Genomic DNA, 21465 nt, shown 5'->3' on the forward strand with positions numbered 1-21465 from the left:
CTCAGCGCGCAACCGCTGCCCCCGCCCCGAGAGGCGGAGCTTGTGTCCACCAATCAGGAAAGAAAGAAGGTGCGTATGCAAATAATCCGCTGTGCCTACGACAGCAAATCGAGGCTGCCAATCCGCACAAGGAAACCTAGAACGAGGAAACGGGAAAGAGTAATCTATTTGCACCCTCTTCCGTTTTTGGCTGCATTTTGACCCTCGCCGGCTGCCGTAGCGAAAAGAAAAGGTGGGCGGGAAGAACTGAAAAAGGAAGATGGCGGCCGTCGGAGCGTTGCGGAGGTTCTCAGGTCAGAGACCGACGGCCCAAAGTACCACATTATCTGCTTTGAACTGGGATATATAGCAGTTTGGACTCAGAAAACCCGGTTCAAAACAGATATTGTGGGATTTTATGCCTTGATGTTCTTTTTTTTTCTGTCGTGTCAGGAGTGACTTGAGAAACTGCAAGTCACTTCTGGTGTGAGATAATTGGCCGTCTGCAAGGACGTTGCCCAAGGGACGCCCGGATGACTTTGATGTTTTTATCATCCTTGTGGGAGGCTTCTCTCATGTTCCCGCATGAGGAGCTGGAGCTGATAGAGGGAGCTCATCCGCCTCTCCCCGGATTCAAACCTGCGACCTGTCGGGTCTTCAGTCCTGCCCGCACAGGGGTTTAACCCACTGCGCCACTGATGTTCTGAATTATATGGCTGTGTGGGAGGCGATCAAATAATCCAGGATCTTCCAGACAGGCCCTATATCCCAGGATCTGATACCAGGTTTTCTGCCTTAAACTGGATCATATGTCCCCACTGATAAATAATCCGGTATAAACAGAAAAACTGGGATCATATCCTGGGATATAGGGGATTTTCTGCCTTGATTATCTGTGTTATATGGCTGTGTGGAAGATTCCTGAGAGGGAATAAGGCAGAACTGTTATGGAGGGCCTTCTCGGTGATGGCCCCCCGCCTCTGGAACTCACTTCCCAAGGATATCAGCCATGCCCCAACTCTAGCAGTCTTTAAGAGCCGTAGCAAACTACTGGAAGCGAGAGCGAGCTTGTGCTCGAGCTCGCTCCGAAGAGCTCGCTCCCCCCCCCCCCCCCAGGCTGCTCTCTCTCTTGCTAGTGTGCCTGTTTTCCCTTGCTAGAGAAGCGATGCGAGTGTACTCTCGCAGTTGGCAGAATTCAACTGTGAGCGTACGCTCGCATCCCTGCCCTCTGCAATGGAAAACAGGCACGCTAGCAAGAGAGAGAGCAGCCTCGGGGGAAAAAAGGCAGGGCTTCGAAGCAAGCCCGAGCACAAGCTTCCTGTAGTTTGCTCGCAACGCTGCCCTAGCAAAGGGAAATAGGCGGAGAAAGAGGCGGAGCATCGCTGGTGCTGGCTTACTTTGCTCTCGCAAAATCCTAATTTGCTACGGCTCTAAGAGGAGCCTGAAAACGTGGTTGTTCCAGTGTGCCTTCCCAGAATAAGGAAAACTCTCACCAATATGCCCTCAAAATGCACTTCGCCACTGATTTAGGATTGACTGCGTTCCCTCAGCTCTCTTTGAAAACTCTACACCAGTTATATCCTACCTTAGAATCATAGAATCAAAGACTTGGAAGAGACTTCATGGGCCATCCAGTCCAACCCCCTGCCGAGAAGCAGGAATATTGCATTCAAAGCACACCTGACAGATGGCCATCCAGCCTCTGTTTAAAAGCTTCCAAAGAAGCTTTTAAACAGCTTCCAAAGAAGCTTTTAAACACCACACTCTGGGGCAGAGAGTTCCACTTCTGAACGGCTCTCACAGTCAGGAAGTTCTTCCTCATGTTCAGATGGAATCTCCTTTCTTGTAGTTTGAAGCCATTGTTCCGTGTCCTAGTCTCCAAGGAAGCAGAAAACAAGCTTGCTCCCTCCTCCCTGTGGCTTCCTCTCACGTATTTATACATGGCTGTCATGTCTCCTCTCAGCCTTCTCTTCTTCAGGCTAAACATTTCAGCATTATTTTTCATACCCAGCATTATTTTGTTCATGCCCAGCATTATTTTTCAAAATTTTAACTATTACATTTGGCCCGGCCATAGGTTTTTAAATGCTTGTGTGTTACTGTTTACTGTTTATTGTTTAATTTGTTTATGTGATTTATATTAATTGTATTGTATTGATTGTTTTTGTTATTGCTTTTGTTTATTGATGCACTGCAGGCTTGGCCTCATGTAAGCCACACAGAGTCCCTTGGGGAGATTATTTATTTATCGTGTCAGTGCAACCAGTTGATTATATTACATTTCTAACAGAACAAAGCAAACAAACAGACAAAATACAAAATTTGTGAGTTTGGTAGTTGATTAAATGTCCTTTGACCAGTATCTGGCCACTTGGAGTGCTTCTGGTGTTGCTGCAAGAAGGTCCTCCATTGTGCATGTGGAAGGGCTCAGGTTGCATTGCAGCAGGTGGTCAGTGGTTTGTTCTTCTCCGCACTCGCATGTCGAGGATTCCACTTTGTGGCCCCATTTCTGAAGGTTGGCTCTGCATCTCGTGGTGCCAGAGCGCAGTCTGTTCAGCGCCTTCCAAGTTGCCCAGTCCTCTGTGTGCCCAGGGGGGAGTCTCTCATCTGGTATCACCCACGGATTGAGGTTCTGGGTTTGAGCCTGTCACTTTTGGACTCTTGCTTGCTGAGGTGTTCCAGCGAGTGTCTCTGTAGATCTTAGAAAACTATTTCTTGATTTAAGTCGTTGACGTGCTGGCTGATACCCAAACAGGGGATGAGTTGGAGATGTCTCTGCCTTGGTCCTTTCACTATTGGCTGCTACTTCCCAGTGGATGTCAGGTGGGGAATACCGGCTAAGCAGTGTAATTTCTCCAGTGGTGTAGGGCTCAGATAACCCAGTTCAAAGCAGATAATGTGGGATTTTCTGCCTTGATATTCTGGGATATAGAGCTGTGTGGAAGGGCCCTGGATTCAAATGTAAGGGCCTTTCTACACTACCATATAATCCAGAATTTCAAGGCAGATAATCTACATTATGTGCTTTGAACTGGATTATCTGAATGTACATTGCCATATAATCCAGTTCAAAACAGGTAATCTGGATTTTATACAGCTTTGTAGAAGCGGCCTAAGGCTACGCAGGATAGTGATTGCTTATATTGATCTACTGAATGAAGATGAGTGAAGGTAATTGAGGAGCAAGTCCCAGGATGATTGCTAGTTCCAGTAAAACCAAAATTGTAATACATTCTGACACTCTAATCAAACAAATCCAATGTTTCCTAACAAGGCCACACAAGGAGAAGCTGTATCTGCCTTTGGTGCCTTTGTTGTATCTTACTGTGTTTTCTTTTCCTTAGGTATTTTACGATCCTTCTCTTCTTTAGCCCCTTCTGCCTATCATGGTACTTGCAGTATCAGCTCCATTTCCCGACTGTCTTTATTTCATGGGCAGGGGTCAACAGTCACTTTCACAAGACCTCTTCTGTCTTTTGGCAGTACTTCCTTTGGGCATCCAGTCTCCATAGTAAATAGGTAAGCATACCTATTAAATGTTTGACATTTTTCTGATGTGCAAAATGGTTTGGATCCAGGTTGTGCCTTCTGGAGATGAAATGACTGCACTCTAGTTCCTAACCTATCACAGAAGGAGTGGTTTCCTGTGTGTAGGAAAGTTTGTTTACATAATTCCATATACAAAGTTAGGAATTGGGGTTAATGGAAAAATCAACATTGAATATAAGTGAAAATTAGGGTTAGAAAATTAGTGTTTTGTGAAAATTATCTTAAGAAGGTGATTGTGTGTTGTGAATGACAGTGGCAAAAGATAACTTTTTGGAAGGATCTGAACTTGAAAATCATGTAGGATTGATGTATTGTCGAAGGCTTTCATGGCTGGAATCACGCAGTTCTTGTGGGGTTTTTCGGGCTATATGGCCATGTTCTAGAGGCATTTCTCCTGACGTTTCGCCTGCATCTATGGCAAGCATCCTCAAGAACTGCATGTAGGATTGATTTTATCAAAGGGGTCTAAATAATTAATCTAAGCCAGTAGAACTCTGATTTGCCATCAAGACTTCTCCACATGATTTAAAAAGTAGTGTAGTTATGCTCAGTTGAAAATTTTATAATGTAACGAAGAGTTTTATGCAGTTAGGTAATTTATTTCAATTACCTAAAATTAAAATTTACATGTTACATTTCTATTTTGCAGTTGTAGTGATCTCTTGTGTTACTGGTTATAGTTGCTGCCTTTATTTAAAAAAATCCTTTTTTGAATGTTACTAACAGCACATTCTTACATTGTAGAACTAGCTCTCGAATTTCTTGTCTTTTTGCTTTGTCATAACTTTCAGTGTAACACCTCTGCTTCCAAGTATATTTCATCAGCAAACAAGGACTGTCATCCAATTTAGCTTGCGGAAAGGAAAACGGAAAACAGTAAAAGCTGTTGTTCATAGATTTCTCCGATTGCATAGTGGCCTTTGGCTAAGGAGAAAGGTAAGAACAGTTTTTTTAACTAATACTGGATTGTATAAACTGTCTAATATGTGGTTGGGAGAGTGTCAAACTTGGAACAATTACAAAATGACAGACATTGAGGGCAAAGATAGCTTTTTATATGGTTGCTTACCTATTATTATGCTTATTATACCCCGCTTTTTCTCTTTATAAGGAGACTCAAAGCAGCTTACATTAAAAGCATTACAATACAGTTTTAAATCTAAAAATATACAAACATTAAAACAGAATTAAATATCATTGGTGTTAAAAATTCAGTTCAAATCTATCAAAACCTAATTAAAACTAAAAACCACACAGCAGTCCCTGACTTGAATAAAAAGGTTTTAGTCTGCCACCAGAAGGATAGCAGGGAGGGGGGCCTACTTATTAAATGGTTAGCTATATATGTTTTATTACTGAAATTGATTTGTTTTTTGGCAGGCTGGTTACAAGAAAAGATTGTGGAAAAAAAGTGCTAAGCGAATAAAGCGCTTGAGGGAACATGTGTTCTGCAACAAAACACAGTCTAAGCTCCTTGACAAAATGACCACGTCCTTCTGGAGGAGAAGAAACTGGTATGCCAATGATCCCTATCAGAAATACCACGACCGTACAAATATTCCCTGGTGAATTGCCGAATTCACATCTCCTATAGCAACCCAGACAGTCTGTATGCCAGTTACGAAATTAATGGTTCATATTGATAATATTTCCATACATGTATAATAAACAAATACAAAGATCTTATTAAACCTATGCTGAAAAATAAAAAAATAAACATTTGATTAAAGATTTTGGCACTGATTAATCCATTTGATGAACAAGCCTTGACGGCTGTAGAAATTGTATGAAAAATATTTGGTCACAGCCTTATTTATTTATTTATTTATTTACTTTGCTTATATACCGCTGTATCTCAAGCCCGAAGGCGACTCACAGCGGTTCACAAACAGTAAAAACAGTAGAAACAGCAGTGGTTCCATACAACATGTAACAATTGACTTAACACATTATCCATAAATTACCAATAAGCAATTACACTGCACAATTATTACAAAAAACAACCGTACCCAATCTTCTCATCATCCAAGCGTAGTCCAGGTTCGTCGTCCATTGTTCCATTCCTATGTTCCATTACCAGATTGCACTAAATTACTCAAACGCCTGCACAAACATCCAGGTCTTCACCTTTTTGCGGAATACCATTAGAGATGGTGCTAGTCTAATGTCCGTAGGAAGGGCGTTCCACAGCCGAGGAGCCACCACCGAGAAGGCCCTATCTCTCGTCCCCGCCAGCTGAGCTTGAGAAGCAGGCGGGATCGAGAGCAGGGTCTCCCCGGAAGATCTCAAACTCCTGGTGGGTTCATAGGCAGAGATGCGGTCAGATAGGTAGCTTGGGCCGGAACCGTTTAGGGCTTTAAAGGCCAACGCCAGCACCTTGAATTCAGCCCGGTAGCAGATCTGTAGCCAGTGGAGTTGGCGCAACAGGGGGGTTGTATGCTCCCTGCGCTCCGCTCCTGTTAAAATCATGGCTGCCGAGCGTTGGATTAGTTGGAGCTTATGACCGGAAATATATACAGTATTGCTCAGAACAGTGAATTACTTTCTGTATTTTCTGCTACTGAAAAGAATTGCATGCATCAAGTATGTGGATGGCCTTATCAAAGACAGTGGACGAAGCCTTCAAAGAGTCATAGCTTATTTGTACTCTTAATACTTACTGTGAATATTTCTTTGACATAGCAAGATGCATACTGTGAGTTCAATCATAGATATTCTAAAACATTTCATTTGGAGTTGTTGTAGGTTTTTTCGAGCTATATGGCCATGTTCTAGAGACATTCTCTCTTGACGTTTTGCCTGCATCTATAGCAAGCATCCTCACAGGTAGTGAGGTCTTTTGGAACTAGGAAAATGGGTTTATGTATCGGTGGAATGACCAAGGTGGGACAAAGAACTCTTGTCTGTTAGAGCTAGGTGTGAATGTTTCAACTGACCACCATGATTAGCATTTGATGGCCTGGCAGTGCCTGGGGCAATCTTTTATTTATTTATTTATTTATTTATTTATTTACCTTACTTATATACCGCTGTTCTCAGCCCGAAGGCGACTCACAGCGGTTCACAACAAATACGAACAGCAAAAATTCAGTGCTACAGTAGAGAAACAGTTAACAACCTAACACATTACACAATTAATAAACCCATTCACTGTCTCGTCATCAAAAACATGTTCCAGATTCGTCATCCATTGTTCCATTCCAGTGTTCATTAACCAATCATTGCACTAATTATTGGAACGCCTGCTCAAACAGCCAGGTCTTCACTTTTTTGTGCCTGGGGCAATCATTTTGATGGTTGTTTCATTTCCAGACTTTTGCTTACTTTATGTTTGGTATTCGCTTTTAGTTGATATACCAGAAATAGTTACCATTCAAGAGATTTTAGTTGCTTAGATAATCATATCAGCATAAGTTCTTCTTATATAAGAAGCTCTCATAACTACATATGTCAATCAATCAATAAATGATTTATTACGGTCTTTGACCAGCACAGTATAAAATGGGGCACAGGTGCCCAAGGAAGGGAATCGCAGTTCCCAAGTAGGTCAAAGACTGTAATAAATCATTGATTGATTGATATGTCATATAGCAGTGGTTCTCAACCTGGGGTCCCCAGATGTTTTTGGCCTACAACTCCCAGAAATCCCAGCCAGTTTGCCAGCTGTTAGGATTTCTGGGAGTTGAAGGCCAAAAACATCTGGGGACCCCAGGTTGAGAACCACTGTCATATAGGAACAAGCCATTTCTATTTAGTATAGCATTCTGATCATAGAGTGATGCCTGTGGCACATCCACAAACTAAACAAGGGTAACAAGAGCCTTCCACTTATGTTCTCCATAATATTGTATACAGAGGCATCACCTCTCATACTGGAAGTAATGATAGCCATATTTTAATATTTGAAAGGGTGTCACATTGAGGAGGAAGCAAGCATGCTTTCTGCTGTTCCAAAGACGAGGACACGGAGTAATGGATTCAAATTACGGGGGGGGGGGGGGGGGGTGTCCACTTAAACATTTGGAATAACTTCCTGAGGGTAAGAGCTGTTTGACAGAGGAATATGCTGCTTGGGATGTGGTGGAGTGTCCTTCCCTGGAGGCTTTGAAGCAAAAGGTGGATGGCCATTTGTTGGAGATGCTTTGATTGTGCCTTTGCTGCATGGCAGGAGGTTGAACTGAATGGCTCTTGTGGTCTATGATTTTATTATTCAAATAGATTTATTATTCAAATAGATAGCCAACATGAACCGCCGTGAGTCACCTAAGGGCTGAGAACAGCGGTATACAAATAAAGTAAATAAATAATAAATAAACATGACCAATAACCATTGGTAATTTTCACCTCTGTTTTAATCCCCTTTTGCTATTTTCTCTTACATTACCTGTGTCTTCCATTATTCAGTTCTCATGTTGTGCTGTTAAGAGGGAAAAAATCTACTTTGACATGATACTATTGTTTTAGATTTTATCATAATACTACTTGCTTGATTTCTTTTTTTCTAAGTGAAGCATCACCAATTTTTTAATGTTTCCTCATGGGAAATGAATCTAGTGTACTTTGGATTAATTTAGTTGTTGGTTTCTTTCATTTCCCTTTTCATCAAGATGGTTATCTATATAAATAAAAATGTAATGTTCGTTTGTGGGATTAACATAACTCAAAAACCACTGGATGAATTGACACCAAATTTGGACACAATACACCTATCAGGCCAACAAGTGACCATCACTCATAAAAACACTGAAAAACACAACAGAAGAGACTTAAAAAGCAAAAAAATACGTTATAACACAATTGCAAAACCACACATATGCTCATATACACAAATATGTACACACACATATATATACACACACAAAAAAAAACATATACACAGACTGGGCCACAGCAACGTGTGGCAGGGGATGGCTAGGGGATGGCTGATCTGGCCGGGGTGGTCCATGCCTTGGTCACCTCTAGATTGGACTACTGTAATGCGCTCTACGTGGGGCTGCCCTTGAAAACGGCTTGGAAATTCCAACTGGTCCAACGGGCAGCAGCCAGGATGTTAACTGGGGCTCTTTACAGAGAGAGGTCAACCCTCCTGTTCAAGGAGCTCCACCGGCTGCCATTTATTTTCCGAGCCCAATTTAAGGTGCAGGTGCTTACCTACAAAGCCCTAAACGGTTTGGGACCATCCTACCTGCGTGACCGTATCTCCGTTTACGAACCCACGCGCTCACTTCGTCCATCCGGAGACGCCCTGCTCGTGATCCCGTCAGCGTTGCAGGCGCGTTTGGTGGGGACGCGAGACAGGGCCTTTTCTGTGGTGGCCCCCCGACTCTGGAACACCCTCCCAAAAGATCTTAGACAGGCCCCTACATTGGCAGTCTTTAGAAAGAACTTGAAGACCTGGCTGTTCCGATGTGCCTTTCCAGAATAGGAATCTCCAATAACAAGTCCCAGAAGCACTTTATTAGAACTAAGATTGCTGCACACCGCACACTGCACTTATCCTATAATCCTTACATATCACCTGTCACATCAGCACTTTTAATCCTGTACCCATTACTCTGGCCCGGCCCAGTTTTATAGTGTATTGATGTATTGCTTATTGCTTGTTGTTTAATATTGCTTTAATTGTTTTTAATTTGCTTTAGGTGTTGTATTGTTACGTTGTGTTTTGAGGCCTTGGCCTTTGTAAGCCGCATCGAGTCCTTCGGGAGATGCTAGCGGGGTACAAATAAAGATAATAATAATAATAATAATAATAATAATAATACTTTACTCATATATTTAATCTTAATATGAGGTGTTCAGGATCACATACATGATTCATGTCCAATGCACCCACACTGAAGTAGACGGGTAGGATTCCAAGTTGCCTACTGAGCTTTATGACTGACGGAGCAATTTGAACCATTCCAGCTCTGTCAATTCAGCCACTACAAGCAAATATTTATTTATTTATTTATTTACTTTGCTTATATACCGCTGTATCTCAAGCCCGAAGGCGACTCACGGCGGTTCACAAACAGTAAAAACAGTAGAAACAGCAGTGGTTCCATACAACATATAACAATTGACTTAACACATTATCCATAAATTACCAATAAGCAATTACAATGCACAATTATTACGAAAAACAACCGTACCCAATCTTCTCATCATCCAAGCGTAGTCCAGGTTCGTCGTCCATTGTTCCATTCCTATATTCCATTACCAGAATGCACTAAATTACTCAAACGCCTGCACAAACATCCAGGTCTTCACCTTTTTGCGGAATACCATTAGAGATGGTGCTAGTCTAATGTCCGTAGGAAGGGCGTTCCACAGCCGAGGAGCCACCACCGAGAAGGCCCTATCTCTCGTCCCCGCCAGCCGAGCTTGAGAAGCAGGCGGGATCGAGAGCAGGGTCTCCCCGGAAGATCTCAAAGTCCTGGTGGGTTCATAGGCAGAGATGCGGTCAGATAGGTAGCTTGGGCCAGAACCGTTTAGGGCTTTAAAGGCCAACGCCAGCACTTTGAATTCAGCCCGGTAGCAGATCGGTAGCCAGTGGAGTTGGCGCAACAGGGGGGTTGTATGCTCCCTGCGCTCCGCTCCTGTTAAAATCATGGCTGCCGAGCGTTGGACTAGTTGGAGCTTCCGAGCTGTCTTCAAAGGCAACCCCACATAGAGAGCGTTGCAATAGTCTAAACGGGATGTAACCAGAGCGTGGACTACCGTGGCCAAGTCAGACTTCCCAAGGTACGGGCGCAGCTGGCGCACAAGCTTTAGCTGTGCAAATGCTCCCCTGGTCACCGCCGAAACCTGGGGTTCCAGGCTCAGCGATGAGTCCAGGGTCACACCCAAGCTGCGAACCAATGTATTCAAAGAGGACTGATGAGATTCCATCAGGAATAAGTAACTTTTTTTAAAGTTTAGTATTAAAAGAAATTAGGATCATTTGGCTTATAAAGAACACAATGGTCACTCTTGTTTTTTTAAAGAAAAGTTTAAGACTTTATTGTCATGATGTATTTCAAGCAATATAACAAAACATCGACCTTTGGAATACTGTTGTCGTCTTGAGCCTTGCAACGCATTCTCAAGTGTTCTAGTCTAACATCTCTGCTATAAATCACTGGAAAGAAACCATTTTTAAGTGCACAGATACCGACCTCAGACATTGGCCATTTGTGTAACTTTGCAAAATACAGTGTTATCAACAATTTCAAAGAGTGTGCTCGGTGCAAAACATACTGACAAAAAAAACCAAGCGAGACTAATTAACAAGCATTTAGGCACAAGTACAATTATCAACTACTGAACACATTTATCTTGCAGAGCACAGCTTGAAGGTAGCAGGCTGTTTGCAACTGGCCAGAGAGAATCCCAGTGTTCCATGTGGCATTTCTTCCTGTCTTAATTTTGAAGATACCATGATTATTTATTTTATATCATAATTTCTTCTTAGACATTTAATAAAAATTTTAACTCCATTTTAATAGGTTTTTTTTCTTTTAATATTAAGTAATCCTTATTATCTAGCAAGCATTCTTAATACCAGCTCAAACTATTTGTCCTTGTAGCCCAGTGTTTTCAACTCTGGCTGTAATTCTGCAGAATATCTAACAGAGGATTTTCCAACGGTGTTTTGGCTGATCCTTATAATCGTACATCACAAGGATTTCATAGTCTGTGTCCAACTAACAGTGGCCCCTTCACCTAAACCAGGGGTCCTCAAACTAAGGCCAGATATGGCTCTCCAAGGTCATTTACCCGGCCCTCGCTCAGGGTCAACTTAAATCTGAAACTACTTGAAAGCACACAACAAGAATAACAATTGGATCTCATCAGCCAAAAGCAAGTCCACACTTCCCATTGAAATACTAATAAGTTTATATTTGTCAAAATTGTTCTTCATTTTGATTATTGTATTGTTTTTAAGTGTTTTTTTTGCACTACAAATAAGATATGTGCAGTGTGCATAGGAATTCATTCATGCTTTTTTCAAATTATAATCTGGCCCTCCTACAGTTTGAGGGACTGTGACCTGGCCCTCTATTTAAAAGGTTTGAGGACCCCTGACCTAAACTATGGAGCCCCCGGTGGTGCACTGGGTTAAACACCAGGACTGAAAACCGACAGGTTGCAGGTACAAGTCTAGGGAAAGGGCGGATGAGCTCTCTCTGTAAGCTCCAGCTCCTCATGCGGGGACATGAGAGAAGCCTCCCACAAGGATGGTAAAAACATCAAAACATCCAGGCATCCCCTGGGCAACTTACAGTTTCTGAAGTTGCTCCTGATGACAAAAAAAACCAACCTAAACTATGGAAGTGAAATCAGTTTTGCTATGTGAGTGAAGGCTATGAAGTCAATTCACTTCTAAAATAATAGAAGATCTGCATTGATGGTTAGAAGTGTTATAATTTTGTAAACATTTAAAACTCGTGTTTCAATTTATTGTGCTAGAGTTTTAGTTGCAGGGGAAGTGTGGTGCGCTAGAGCAGGGCTTCTAAAAGTTCAATTTGTGACCCTTTTTGGCTCAAGGCATTTTTATGTGACCCTGGCTATATACAGAGGCGACCCTAGGTAATTTTCAACAGTAAGCAAACAGTATTTTGGTGCCCCCTTCCCCAACCAATCATTGATATATATTTTCTGTTCGTCATGGGAGTTCTGTGTGCCATATTTGGCTCAATTCCATCATTGGTGGAGTTCAGAATGCTCTTTGATTATAAGTGAACTATATATTCCAGTAACTACAACTCGCATATGTCAAGGTCTATTTTCCCCCAAGAGCGCCTGAAGAGCGCTCCTGGGCAAAATCAACTATACTGCAAATGCTTACTTTGCGTAATGGGTTGAGCCGCCCCTGGCTAATAGGTATATAAAGTAGCTATGAAACCCAAACATTTACTGGTTAACAGATCAGCATTTGCAAGGCTTGCTAAACAGGTTGATAGGTTTACAGTAGACAGCTGAAGCATCTTCTGCAGTCCACTGTAAACACTGCACAACAGATTTCTGTAAACGGTCACAAGATTATGTCCACAAAAAATTTTGGGACCCCAACATTGAGCAAATGGGATTGGAACCCACAGTTTAAGAAGCAGTGCACTAAAGAACACAAGACCTATATTCTTTGAGTTACATGCTGCTGTTTCCCCATCTGCAATGCAACAAGCATCACAAGTGTTGAGTAGTGTGGAAGTTGCAGTTGGCTGTTCTTGGATGAACATCTGACTCCTAACTGTTGGTCCAAGGTGAGAAGATTACGGAATTGAAGCAAAACAGCAGGGAATATCAGTCTCAAACAATATATGTAGTGCTTACAAACTTGTCCACTAAAAATAAGTCACTAGAATAGGAGTCCTCAAACTACGGCCCAGGGGCCGAATACGGCCCTCCAAGGTCATTTACCCGGCCCTCGCTCAGGGTCAACCTAAGTCTGAAATGACTTGAAAGCACACAACAACAACAACCCTATCTCATCAGCGAAAAGCAGGCCCACACTTCCCAATGAAATACTAATAAGTTTATATTTGTTAAAATTGTTCTACATATTAATTATTGTATTGTTCTAAAGTGTTTTTTGCACTACAAATAAGATACGTGCACTGTGCATAGGAATTCATTCATTTCCCCCCAATTATAATCCGGCCCTCCAACAGTTTGAGGGACTATGACCTGGCCCTCTGTTTAAAACGTTTGTGGACCCCTGCACTAGATAAGGGAATCTTCTCCTGAAAGAAGCTCCAGTCATTTTGCAGCAAATATGTGCCATAGGCATTCCAATTGGTCAATGCTAATGTGGTTTATTGGAAAAATATGAAAACTAGTGGCAGTTGCCATAGCCAGCTTTCCTTAAACAACCTGCTTCCTTTGTAATATAAATTAAAAATGCATTAAAGTTAACTATATGCCTATTTTGCGTTTATGCTTTTTGATAAACTATACACACATCTACAGTTTGGCTGATAAGTTTGTACATTTGCCAGAAACAACTCTTTTTTTTTCTTTAACAGTGAATTGATTTGAAAGATAAGGCAGTTCAATAGTTTCACTTCAGCACTTAACAAAAAGAAGTCCAGAACAGTCATATTTTGAATAAAACAGCACGTCAAATGGACATTGCTTAGCTTTAACTCAAATGAGTGCTAACGTAGCAGTATGTGGATAAATTTACAAATGTATCTTTTTGGCATAGCTGAATACATTTTTTCAGCTTTTAATTTGATTTCATCACATATAATAGCATGGTGGCAAACCACTGATCTGCTTGCAAGATAACGTAACTTCTGCTAATGTGGAAATTTTGAATAGTATGCTGAAGAGTAAGGTATATAGAACATATATGGGCTACACGTTTATTTAATAAATAATTCAATTATTTTAAAGACATCTGATCTGAATAAATCTTTTCTAGCTGCCATCCAAATTCTTCGGATATTGATTGAAATGGCAGTAGATCTTAAATGTGTTTTATCTATGGGAAGCATTTGTTCTGTTATTCTAATACACAGCACTAACCATGCTTACACATGGTTACTGATCGCATACTTATGCAATGTTGGGGTTTTAAGGCTTTTCAAAAACATTAGGCTGCTTCAAAATACGAGGGGTATTTTTTAAGTAAGGTCCGTTTTGTTGTAGACACTAGTAGTTTGCGCGCATACCGCAACGAGCATGTGCGCCGTGTACCGGCATGCCTCGGGAACAACTGTGCTCAGTTTCCGCTCTGTAGCTAACCTGTACGGTTCTGTTCTGTGCTTTAAAAATGTTTAAGACTATCAACTCACCCTCCGCATGTGATACAGTTTTTGTCAGCAAGGAACCTGCCTGCTGCAGAAATTCATCGACAGGTGATACTGTTATGAGTGAAAGCAAAGTGCGTAAGTGGGTACGACAATTCAAAGATGGCCGTGACAACGTCCATGATGAGGAACGCTCTTGTCGCCCTTCTTTGATTATAGATAATTTGGTGGCTTCAGTTGAAGCGAGGATTCGTGAGAACAGGCACTTCACAATAACAGGTCTCTCAAACGAATTTTTTGACGTGTTGAGATCAGTGCTTTACAACATTGTTTCTGAACACCTAAAGTTTAGGAAACTGTGCTCCCGTTGGGTCCCGAAACTCCTAACAGAGGACCACAAAAACCAAAGATTTGAGTGTGCGAGCAAATCAAATCGTCTGTAATCAAAGAAGAGCAACCGGAGTGGTCCTCATCATAGATGTTGTCACAGCCATCTTTGAATTGTCGTACCCACTTACGCAGTTTGTTTTCACTCATAACAGTATCACCATACACTTAACAAATCTGTCTATGAATTTCTGCAGCAGGCAGGTTCCTTGCTGACAAAAACCGTATCACTGAGCGAACCTCACATGGGGCGGGTGAGTTGATAGTCTTAAACATTTTTAAAGCACAGAACAGAACCGTACAGGTTAGCTAGAGAGCGGAAACTGAGCACAGTTGTTCCCAAGGCATGCCGGTACATGACGTATGTGCTCGTTGCGGTACGCGTGAACTACTAGTGTCTACAACAAAACGGACCTTACTTAAAAAATACCCCTCGTAACATTTAGAAAGCACTGGGGCAAAGACTAACATGTGGATCTTTAAATCCAAGAGCGCAGTTTTAAAAAGCCTTTTTATATTTTGGAGCCTGAGAGCCATCTTAAGTCACTGCCTATATGTGAAGTAGGTTGGTAGTATTCTTTTTTATCTACCCATCTGTTCTCAATGACGAGATCTTTAATGTTCTACAACGTTAAATGTTTTCTACTTAACAAGATAGATCCAAGAGTAAAAACAGATGTCTACAGTTTTAACTTCTAGGTTTCACATGCTTTACACTTAAAAGAGACATCAATCTGAAGCACAAATATACAAGTCCTAGTACATTTTCCTCAATTTGTACTTCTCTATATTACAAATGCACTGTCCAACCTAAGACAACTATGATTTATACCGGAATCTATACTACAAACAAAATCTGTGAATTACACACAAAGGAGATGAGCTATTGTGATCTACTTACTATCCTTTGGAAAATGAAATGTGTACATACACTCTGGGAAAATATTAGAAGAACCCAGACAAAGTTGACTCGCATCTAAACCAATATTGTTAATGTGATTCTGACCTACCTCCTAGCTTTTGTTATTATTACAAACATGCCTTGGAAAGGTTGTACAACTTCCCATTCAAATCATCAAGTTTTATAACAATTCTTGATTTTTTTTTCATTTTATACACATGACACTTTTTTACAATATTGTTTGAATCCTGTATACTTAGGGGCACTGTCCAAATGATTTTGTGACACAAACATGCACTGTAACAGATCTACAGTAAATGAAATATAGAGAAGAAATTGTGATGTAGCTCAGATTTGCTATTAAGTCTTCAAAGCTCAAAATAATGCTTTCTCACATCATTCACAGTCTTGCTATACAAATAAGATGGATACAGTTTGGGTAGAAAACCTGTGGCCCCTGCAAGTCTACTTTATACACTTGGAAATCCCAAATAAATATTATTCCAGATATTAAGATTAAATGAACAATTCTTTTCTTCAATCGCATTCATAGAATTAAAATAAAGTGATGTAACAAGTAATTACAAATATACAGCCTCAGCATTAGAGCTGAAAAAAATTGCTATTTTGCAAATAAATCCGAAGGGGTAGCAAGAAGCATTGCTTTTGCCTACCAGGTTGCAATGTACACAGATGGTCATAGAACAAACAGCATATGAAAAAGAAAGCATGACAGGCCATGTTTACAATGCTGCAATGTCACAAGCACATCCATCTCACCACTGGGTTTTTTTTCTACATTATTAACGAAGTAGATCTTTTAAGGCAGAAGAGAGACATTCTGTAGATCTCGGTGCTAATGGCTCATCACACTTACATGGTTTCAGTGGTAGACGATGAGGTACTTTTTTTCCTGAAACGAGGTCTAAGGCTCCTAGGCGGTGCCTGTTGGAAACAAAACACATTGTACTGATTGGACTTTTCGTTTCTTTAGCCAGCACTGAGGAATTAATGATTTTGTAGATAGTTATCAAGTAAAGTCTTCCAACTACAGAATACACCAAAAAATCTAGAAAAACTCATTGGAGCAAAAGCAAGATTTCATGTTTGGCACGAATACTATCTTCTGCTATGGTGTGACATATCCACTTACTGTATATACTCAAGTATAAGCCTAGTTTTTCAACCCTTGTTTTAGGCTGAAAAAGCTTCCCTCATGTTGAGGCTCAGCGTCCTGGCAGTGAAACTACTACCAGTTGTAGGAGGAGAAGGAGTGATGCTGAATTAGAGGAGGAACAGCATCAGCTGAAACGCATTCGGGAGATTATTTTGGCACCTAGTGACTCTGAGGACTTTGCAGGATTTGGACCCGAAGACTTAGAGGAAATAGATTACAGGGGAGTAAAGCGCTTGGCCAGTGAGTCTGACAGTGATGAGGAAGTAATGAGCAAACGGCTTAAAGATATAGCCGACAATTGCAGTTCGGATGAACAGGGATCCAGTGATGGGGAAATGGAAGAGGGGGGCGGACTGGACTCGTGTTAGAGAAATTCAGGACATATGTAAATAGCCCATGTCTAGCGACGGGTTTGAGGGGTTCCAAGGCAGGCAGATACGTCTTGGGAGGATTCTAGACAAGATCAACGTTGGCAACGCTGGCGAAGTAATGAGCCAGCAGCTGAAGATAATAATCCAGGTGTAAGTGATGATAGTCAATCCAGCGATAGCGACTGCTAATAAAATGAGGGCTTTGGGATGGGTAGTTTTGCAGAGGACAAAGCGTTGTATCGGGTGTTTTGTGTTGCCTTATCTCCTGTGTGGGTACTGGGAATACAGCTACCGTGTTACCATGTGCCTCGACTCTGGACTGGACTACATGAGTGACTTCGTCTTGCCCTTGACTACAGAACGTTTCTTGACCACGACATCTGCCTTTCGGACCCTTCTTGCTGCCTTACTCCGTGTTTGACCTAGGACTGTTGCTTTTGCCATCGCTAGTTTTGCTCCAGCTTTCCTTTTTGAGTTATTGTGTTCTGGGAAAATCCGGCTTTTCCCCTCCTTTGTTTACCTGCTTGAAGGCCTTTTTGTGTTGCTAATTAGTACTGCAGTTTAAGTGCTATTAGCCTTGTTAAAGACCCATTAAAGACTCTGTTAACCCCTTATTTGCTGTGTTGGACAATCTTTGGGCTCTGGGTCGCGACACCTCAGCTTATACTCGAGTCAAAGTTATTTATTATTCTACTCTGTCATTATTATTATTACTAGCTGTCCCCTGCCACACGTTGCTGTGGCCCAGTTTGATGATCTGGAGAATGAAGTAATTAGAAAGTGTTGGTTTCTAATATATGTAATTTCGTTATGCTTGTGGGTAAACAGTATTTCTTGCAGTTTCTTTGTCAGTGTTGATGTCGAGATTGTCTGGTTTTCCTACTCTGGAACATGCAACATATCATTGTCCTTCTTTAGGGGTCCCTTTCAAATCTATGGTACTATATCTAAATCATGGCTGGATGGCTCTTTGTCAGGAGGGCTTTGATGATGTTTTCTTGCCGTGGTGAAGGGAGTTAGACTGGGTGGCCTAAAGTATTTTCTATTGGTCATGGGGGTTCTGTGTGGGAAGTTTGCCCCAATTCTGTCATTGGTGGGGTTCAGAATGCGCTTTGATTGTGGATTTACTATAATTCCCAGTAACTGCAACTCCCAAATGTCAAGGTCTCCATCTGTGTTCATATTTGGGCATATGGAATATTTGTGCCAAGTTTGGTCCGGATCCATCATTGTTTGAGTTCACAATGCTCTCTGGATGTAGGTGAACTACAACTAAAACTCAAGGTCAATGCCCACCAAACCCTTCCAGTATTTTCCGCTGGTTGTGAGAGTCCTGCGTGCCAAGTTTGGTTCAATTCCATCATTGGTGGGGTTCAGAATGCTCTTTTGATTGTAGATGTACTATAAATCTCAGCAACTACAACTCGCAAATGACAAAATTAATTTTTTGGAGTAATGGTTGCTCCTTGGGTTAATAGGTGTCTTGTGGCCAAATTTGATGTCAATCCATCCAGTAGTTTTCGAGTTATGTTAATCCCACAAACGAACATTACATTTTATTTATATAGATTATTATTATTATATTACATTTATTATTTTACTCTATTATTATTATCATTTGACTTTATTATTATCATTACATTTATTATTTTATTTTATAATTGTTATAATTATATTTATTACTTTACTCTAAGATTGCTATTATTACATTTATTATTTCAATCTATTATTATTAATTCACTTATTATTTTACTGTTTTGATTATTATTGGAAGGATAGGTAAGCACATTTACATTGAAGAAGGTTAGAATGATGGTTTTATCAGAGTTGGGTAGTCTTATCTTAAATTATATTTTTATGTAAATATTCAAAAACATTTAACCTATTGATGCAGCAATTAATATCATTTTATTGGTATCTATTTTAATTTTGAAATTGACCAGTAGCTGCTGCATTTCTCACCCTCGGCTTATACTCAAGTCAATCCATTTCCCCAGTTTTTGTGGTAAAATTACGTGGCTCAGCTTATATTCGGGTTGGCTTATACTCGAATATATCCGGTATGTCAGGAAGACACAGATGCAAATAATGTGTTCCCATTGCAATACCAATATGGATGGTAGCAGTAGTAACCAGACATGGAAGTAGATGAAGGTAGGGCAGGAGCTTTCTTAGAAACATTAAATTAGTGATATAAAAGTACACAAGAGAAAAGGATGGGGAGTTGATTTAATATCATACTGAAGTGAATCGGGTGTTGCAGAAAATCCATGTTGTCCCAACTCGCCCAATCACAAAAGATAAAAATGCTTCAAATAAGATTGACTAATATTAGCAGAGAATCCAGTACAATGAATGTCTCATCCTTACAGTCCATACAGTTCAACTACTTTTAAGCTCTTACTTACCTAATTCACTTGCTTTTTTCATTGTTCTTCAGGAACATGTATACACAATATCTACCTTCATACACTTGCTAAAGTAGCCATTTGCTTTTTAATACTCATATCACAACTTGTTAGAATTGCTACTATATATACTTATGTAGAAGTCTAAAAACACTCAAAAAGCCTAGGTCAATGTAAGTACTACATCTTTCATTGTTACAAATTCAACATAATTAAAGCAAGGGAGCAAGGTGGGTGAGGGCTCCTTCATGCAAGGCCAGGCTTGCCTCGCACCCTTGCTGGCCGGCGAGAGCGCGAGGCAGGCTTCGCATAAGGTCAGGTCTAGTGCGAAGGAGCCCTCGCCTGCCTTGCGCCCTTGCCGGCTGGCGGGAGCGTGAGGCAGGCGAGGGAGGCTTCGAGAGTGGCCTGACCTTGCACGAAGGAGCCCCCCCTGCCTCGCACTCTTGGTGGCTGGCGAGAGCGCGAGGCAGGCTTCGTGCGAGGCCAGGCTTAGCGCGAAGGAGCCCTCACATGCGCGAGGCCCTTGCTGCCTGGCGAGAGCACGAGGCTGGCGAGGGAGGCTTCGTGCGAGGCCAGGCCTTGCTCAAAGAAGCCCTCGCCTGCTTCGAGCCCTTGCTGGCCGGCGAGAGTTCAAGGCAGGTGAGGGAGGCTTCATGTGAGAACAGGCCTTGTGTGAAGGAACCCTTGTCTGTCTCACACCCTTGGTGGTCGGCAAGAGCGCAAGGCAGGTGAGGAAGGCTTTGTGCGAGGCTAGGGCTTGCTCGAAGGAGCCCTCGCCTGGCTCTCGCCCTTGCTGGCTGGTGAGAGTGAGACAGGTGAGGGAGCCTTCCACTCGACCCCCACCCATTCCGAGCTCGGCAGGGGGGGAGGGCCAAGCACAAATGTTCCCTGGAGGTCCAGGCCAAATGGGGAGCCTTCCGCTTGACCCCGCCCCTTCCAGCAATTATTTTGTGGAGGCGGAGGGGGCGGGGCCAACCAAGACGCCTTTGCGATCCCCAGATAATGGTCCAGCGACCCCCCTGGGGATTGAGACCCCTAGGATGAGTACTGCTGGACTAGATGGTCCATGTGGCCTCTTCCAACTCTATTATTTTATGATTCTATGAAAAGATATACAGTTATATGTTTTAGCTGTGTATTTGTGTATACATACGAGGGGTATTTTTGAAGTAAGGTCTGTGTTGTTGTAGACACTAGTAGTTCGCGCTCATACCGCAACGAGCGCGTGTGTCATGTACCAGCATGCCTCGGGAACAACTGTGCTCAGTTTCCGCTCTGTAGCTAACCTGTACGGTTCTGTTCTGTGCTTTAAAAATGTTTAAGACTATCAACTCACCCGACGCATGTGAGGTTCACTCAGTGATACGGTTTTTGTCAGCAAGGAACCTGCCTGCTGCAGAAATTCATCAACAGATTTGTGAAGTGTACTGTGATACTGTTATGAGTGAAAGCAAAGTGCGTAAGTGGGTATGACAATTCAAAGATGGCCGTGACAACATCCATGATGAGGACTGCTCCGGTCGCCCTTCTTTGATTACAGGCAGCAAGTTTTTATGAAGAGGGTATTTTAAAATTGGTTCAAAGGTATGATAAGTGTTTGAACAAACTTGGCAACTATGTCGAAAAATAGAGTGAAGTACGTACTTTCTGAAAATAAATTTACTTTTTTGAAATAAACTTTCATTGTGTACTTATGTTCCAACGGACTTTACTTAAAAAATACCCCTCATAGATAGGCAGTCAGATGTGTTCATGTCAGTAACCCAAATGCCATTGTATCTCCCATTCTACAGAAATAGATCGAGGCTCAATGAGAAAAAGTCCAGGTCTAGGTCCGTGAAAAGAAAGGCTATATGGGCTCTTACCTCCAGTGCCACATATGCACTTGTTCCTACGCTATTGTTGTTATCTGGCCAATAGGATCTTGGCTTAAGTTACTAAGTAGTAAAATATGTATGACTGCCTATATTGG

At 41.7% G+C, this 21465-nt stretch overlaps 2 protein-coding genes across 3 annotated transcripts in view; one reads left to right on the forward strand and one right to left on the reverse strand.

Annotated features, from left to right (window-relative positions):
- Positions 1 to 179: 179 nt before the first annotated feature.
- Positions 180 to 5257, forward strand: MRPL35 (mitochondrial ribosomal protein L35). Its single transcript, XM_060781328.2, has 4 exons — positions 180 to 293; positions 3324 to 3498; positions 4320 to 4464; positions 4909 to 5257. Exons 1-4 carry the CDS (start codon positions 260 to 262, stop codon positions 5095 to 5097), a joined length of 543 nt encoding a protein of 180 aa, XP_060637311.2. The 5' UTR covers positions 180 to 259; the 3' UTR covers positions 5098 to 5257.
- Positions 5258 to 15009: 9752 nt separating this feature from the next.
- The window catches only part of REEP1 (receptor accessory protein 1), a 97659-nt gene continuing 91203 nt past the window's right edge, over positions 15010 to 21465 (reverse strand). For both annotated transcript variants that reach the window (XM_060781329.2, XM_060781330.2), the window contains one exon: positions 15010 to 16482. In XM_060781329.2, coding sequence (XP_060637312.1) covers positions 16472 to 16482 — 11 coding nt within the window. In that variant the 3' untranslated portion in view covers positions 15010 to 16471. The remainder of the gene's footprint in view (positions 16483 to 21465) is intronic.

Source organism: Anolis sagrei, chromosome 6, assembly GCF_037176765.1.
Source record: "Anolis sagrei isolate rAnoSag1 chromosome 6, rAnoSag1.mat, whole genome shotgun sequence".
Lineage (NCBI taxonomy): Eukaryota > Metazoa > Chordata > Lepidosauria > Squamata > Dactyloidae > Anolis > Anolis sagrei.

What these genes read in the sequence shown, in the direction of transcription:
- MRPL35 (XM_060781328.2), top strand. Translation starts at nt 260, where the DNA reads ATGGCGGCCGTCGGAGCGTTGCGGAGGTTCTCAG. An exon ending in CCAGTCTCCATAGTAAATAG is followed by an intron (nt 3,499 to 4,319) that starts GTAAGCATACCT and finishes CATAACTTTCAG; the next exon opens with TGTAACACCTCTGCTTCCAA. An exon ending in GCCTTTGGCTAAGGAGAAAG is followed by an intron (nt 4,465 to 4,908) that starts GTAAGAACAGTT and finishes GTTTTTTGGCAG; the next exon opens with GCTGGTTACAAGAAAAGATT.